The sequence below is a fragment of the Geospiza fortis genome, unplaced genomic scaffold (genome assembly GCF_000277835.1).
Source record: "Geospiza fortis unplaced genomic scaffold, GeoFor_1.0 scaffold443, whole genome shotgun sequence".
Classification (NCBI taxonomy): Eukaryota; Metazoa; Chordata; class Aves; order Passeriformes; family Thraupidae; genus Geospiza; species Geospiza fortis.
Window position 1 is genome coordinate 886,781 of NW_005054335.1, and position 4,658 is coordinate 891,438.

The 4,658-nt window shown below is 41.1% G+C and overlaps 2 protein-coding genes across 2 annotated transcripts in view; one reads left to right on the forward strand and one right to left on the reverse strand.

The window, feature by feature from the left end:
- Nucleotides 1-1,368, forward strand: part of SMIM15 (small integral membrane protein 15) — a 1,818-nt gene extending 450 nt beyond the window's left edge. The window contains exon 1 of the mRNA XM_031057840.1: nucleotides 1-1,368. This exon is cut by the window's left edge and continues 450 nt beyond it. The gene's annotated coding sequence lies outside the window, so the exon portion shown is untranslated.
- Nucleotides 1,369-4,658, reverse strand: part of NDUFAF2 (NADH:ubiquinone oxidoreductase complex assembly factor 2) — a 42,541-nt gene continuing 39,251 nt past the window's right edge. Inside the window, exon 5 of the mRNA XM_031057826.1 lies at nucleotides 1,369-2,433. Coding sequence (XP_030913686.1) covers nucleotides 2,176-2,433 — 258 coding nt within the window. The 3' untranslated portion in view covers nucleotides 1,369-2,175. The remainder of the gene's footprint in view (nucleotides 2,434-4,658) is intronic.

A 4,658-nucleotide genomic window follows, 5' to 3' on the forward strand; every position in this document is an offset into this window, starting at 1 on the left:
AGCTGACACTTGTTAGAGTAATTTAATTTACTACTTGTATTCTAGTGCAGGTTACTTTTCTAAATTTGCATGTTAAATTAAAAAAATAACCTCTTGGATGGCTTTGGAGGTAGATTTTTTTTTCTCTTAGCTCAGCTATGACTTAACAAGTGTCTTAAAATTATCAAGTTTAGGGGAAAATGTGAATTATAAACTGGATTACAGAAATGCAATTTTTGGCATACCTTGAGCAGGGCTGTAGAGACAAGCTACCTGTAGCATTAGATAGCAGACATGACTGGTTTCATTTAAGGTCGCTGCATATGGCTGTGTGTGCCCATAGTGGCTGCTGCAGTGTCTTTGATGGTGCTGCTTGTCTGCAGAAATAACCTACCTTAGCTTTTCCTTCTTCCTGAACTACAAGCCATCAACAGACTTTAACCAGCCCAAGTTCTAGGAAACTGATTGCTTGTTCTTATTAGCTTCATTTCTCTTAAGGCACTCATGTTCTATAAAATACAGTACTGTTGTTTGATCTTCTCTAACAATCACCTGAATGCTCCACCCGTAACTAATTTAGTTTTGCCTTCATAAATTCTTTATGCCTCAAAGAATAGCCATAAGCTGGGTGAGACTGAAGACCCAGGTGGCCTAGTGTTCTGCTATAGCAGATGGCTGTGCAAGGGTGTTGCACGAGCTGGTGACAGTAGTGCTGGTGACAGTAAACACCTGGCTACCTTTGATCTAAGACTTGAGTTTAGGTAGGATTTTTGTTCTCATGGCCCTTGAAACTACTGCCTTATGGGTTGCAAGATGCTGACATAGTCAAAAAAGTCAGGTTTGTGTTGTAAATACATCAAAATTATTTAACCTTATTTCCAATTAATCTTTTCTTAATAGACTTGATTAATTTTTCAAAACCTAATTTTTTAATAATAGTCTCTGTTGTCCTCTACATAGTCTAGTTCAAAAGAGCTTGTAGCAGTCATTAAGATTTTACATTTTGCATCAGCACAGAGTTGTGCATTCTAGCAGCTACTCATTGATCAGGTTTAAAAATAAAACCTTAAAATAATACCATTGTTCAAATGAAGAGACCCATAGAGCTGGCTGACACCAAGGGGGATCAGAAGTGGGGAGTCTAACTGAAATTACTTTCAAGTAAATTTGAAGTTGATCCCCTTTCAATTTTGTTGGTGAAAGCAAGCATTATTAGAATATGATACTTGGGCATTTTATAAATATGTGAGATTAAGTCTCCATGTTTTGTATGAAGTGTTGTCAAATATGTATGTGTTCTACCTTTGATACCTACACAGCTTGAGACACAGGGAGGAAAACTGATAGGGGATATACTCCGTAAATAAATTTGATACTTTTTGAAAAAAATTGTGTGGTCTTCATTTTTATTTGAAGTTCTCAAACATAATCTCTAAGCAAATAATCTCTAAACTATGGCCAAAATGATCTCATCATCTAGGGAAGTCCATGGATATACAAGGAATAAAAACTAGTATTTTTTAAAATATTCATGACAGCCCCTTTTCCCAGACCTAGTGTTATTTTCCAGCAGCTTTATCAAGTACTTCTAGCTTATATTATAGCAGTTATATGTATTTTAACTGGTTTTACCCTGTGCAAATTGCTGTCTGCAAATCAAACATTCAATATGTTGACTGTTTTAAGTTACAAAAATGTCTCTATGATGAGTACAGTGCGCAATCAGTGTAGTGTCATAGTGATTCCTGTTAATGAAATCAACTTTTCCGTCTGCTTGCCAGCAGAAAGCATGCTGGCACTGCCAAGGGATGTATTCTGAAGAGATATCTTGGCCAAGGCTTGGGAAAATGTAAGTGTACAGACAATAATTCTCACATCAAGAACAGTTTTAAAACTAAATTAGGCTTCAAGGAAAAAAGCAATTTAGACTTTAAGAAAATTTAGATAGTCTTTTAAGTATGATTTCAAGAGTAACTGATAAGCAGCAATTGTCAAAACCAAACTTAGTAACACACTCTGTTTTTCACAAAACCCAAACACTTCAACAATACTTTGTCATGATCAAGCCTATTTGAATAGTTCTGCAAAAGTAACTCAAACTGCTTTAATACTACTTTATTGTACTCTTTATATATCAACTGTGTATGTCGTCTGTTAAAATATTAATCCATTAACAGCGCCTGTCCATTAAATTACTTATTTATTTTGACTACTACCACTGCCTGGTGGCATCCAGGCACCTGGCTGGAAGGTATTTGCAGTGCTCGTGGGGTCTTGTGAGGGCTCTTTCTTTCCATAGTAAGGGGCAGATGCATGGCCTTTAACCTGAGTATGACTTGGTTCAGCAACAAGTCCTTCCTCATACTCCTTGGCCTGAAGCAGCTTATCCTTTTCAGATACATCCTTGACTTTCTGCTTCATTTCTTCTCTGTAACTTTCATTCCTAAGAATCTCCTGAAAACACAGTAGAAAGATAATTAAGTCAAAAGCAAATGCTATATACAGTGTTTCAATAAAGCATTTTAAACAGTCGTTTATTTTCTTAATTGTATAACCCACATTTGCAAGTATTAAAGTAAAATAAAATGTGGCAAAATCGTTGGTTTTCCACAACTGCAAATTCAACCCTAACCGTATTGTGTCCACTTCACTATTCTCCTGGAGCAAAAAGAAGAAATAAAGAAATTAAATACACAAATGTGAAAGCACATTAAAACTAAGGCTACTTTTTGCATCGTTTCCTATGTAGGAGTAGATACTTACAGCTATTTATCATTTGCATGTGTTCTTGTAATTCACTATGCCTGTGGTGTTAGGTACCTGTCCCTCAGGGCACAGATTTGGGAGAAACAGATGTGCAACCTTTGGGGTCTTGCTTCTGCAAGACTACCAAATAAATAACTAAAATCACAAAATCACACATTGGTCAGGTTGGAAGACAGCAGAGTGGGTCATTTGGTCCAAGTTTATTCAACCTCTATGCTCCAGCAGGGTCATCCCAGAGCACATGGCACAGGATTGTGTCCAGATGCTGCTTGATTATTTCCAGTGAGAGAGACTCCTCAATCTCTCTGGTCAATCTGTTTCAGTGCGCAGTCAACCCTACAGTAACATATTCATATAAAGGTGGAAATTCCTGGGCATAGGTGTCTGCCCATTGCGTCTTGTTCTATTGCTTGGCACCACTAAGCAGAGCCTGAATCCATCCTCTTGACACCCTCCCATCAGACACTGATAGACACTCATCATGTCCTCTCTCAGTCATCTCTCACCAGCTTTTCTGGGTAGGACGGGTGCTCCAGTCCCCTAATCAACTTCATTGCCCTCTGCTAGATCTGCTTCAGGAGTCCCATTGTCTCTGTTGTCCTGAGGAGCCCAGAACTGGACACAGCACCCCAGGTGAGGCCTCATTAGGGCTGAGTACAGGGGCAGGATCACCTCCCTCCACCTGCTGGCAATGCTCTTCCCAATGCCCCCAGGATATCATTGGCCTTCTTGGCCACCAGGACACACTCTGGCTCATGGACAGCTTCTTGTCCACCAGGACCCCCAGGTCCTTCTCCACAGAGCTGCTCCCCAGCAGGTCAGCCCCAGCCTGTGCTGGTGCCTGGGGTTCCTCCCCAGGTGCAGGACCCTGCACTTGCCCTTGCTGAATTTCAGAATGTTCCTCTCTGCTCACCTCTCCAAGCTGTCAAGGTCCTCTGAAGGGCTGCACGGCCCTCTGGGGCATCAGCCATTGCTCCCAGCTCTGCATCCTCAGCAAATTTGCTCAGAGGCAACTGTCCCTCCACCCGAGTCACTGATGAGTAACTTAAACAGCCTGTGCTGAACCCTGAGGAACAGCACCAGTGACTGCATCCAGCCAGGCCAGACCCTGGCCAGTGACTGCATCCAGCCAGACCCTGGCCAGTGATTACAGCCCTCTGGGTTCTGCCATTCAGCCAGTTCTCAATCCACCTCACTGTCCACTCATCCAGTCCACAACTATTGAGTTTTCCTACAAGGATGCTGTGAGAGCCACTATCAAAAGCCATGCTGAAGTCGAGGTTCCATTGCTCTCCCTTCCATCATCCAGGTAGTTGTTTCATCATAAAAGTCAATCAGGTTGGTCAAGCATGATTTATCTGCAGTGAATCCATGGTGACTACTCCTGATCACCTTCCAGTCATCCATGTGGATAGAGATGGCCTCCAGAACTAAGAAAAAGGCTGAATTCTTTTCTCTATACCAGTACACTCCTCTGTGAACAAGAGACCATGATATTATTTTAGGAATTCAGGTGCTAAAATACATGGGGTACTGTCAAGAGTTTAAATAGCAACTATGAACACCTAAGAATGCTTAAAAGAAAGTAATGAAAGAAAACCTTATGTAGGGGTGTTGACGGTGGTCACAAGGGTTTCAGGGTGAAGGAAGAGACGAGATGGGCTCCATGATCAGAAGGCTTGATTTATTACGTTATGATATAAACATCTATTTAAACTATACTAAAAGAAAAAGAAAGGGAAAGTTTCCAGAAGCTGCTAGCTACCTAACAATAGAAAGTAAAGAATGAATAACAAACCAGCTCTCTCAGACTGTGTCCAAGAGATCTCAGTTCTGGACTGGTCACCAACTCCAACCATCCAAACTGGGCCAATCCAGGCAGCCCTGCCACACTCCACAGCAGCAGATAACCT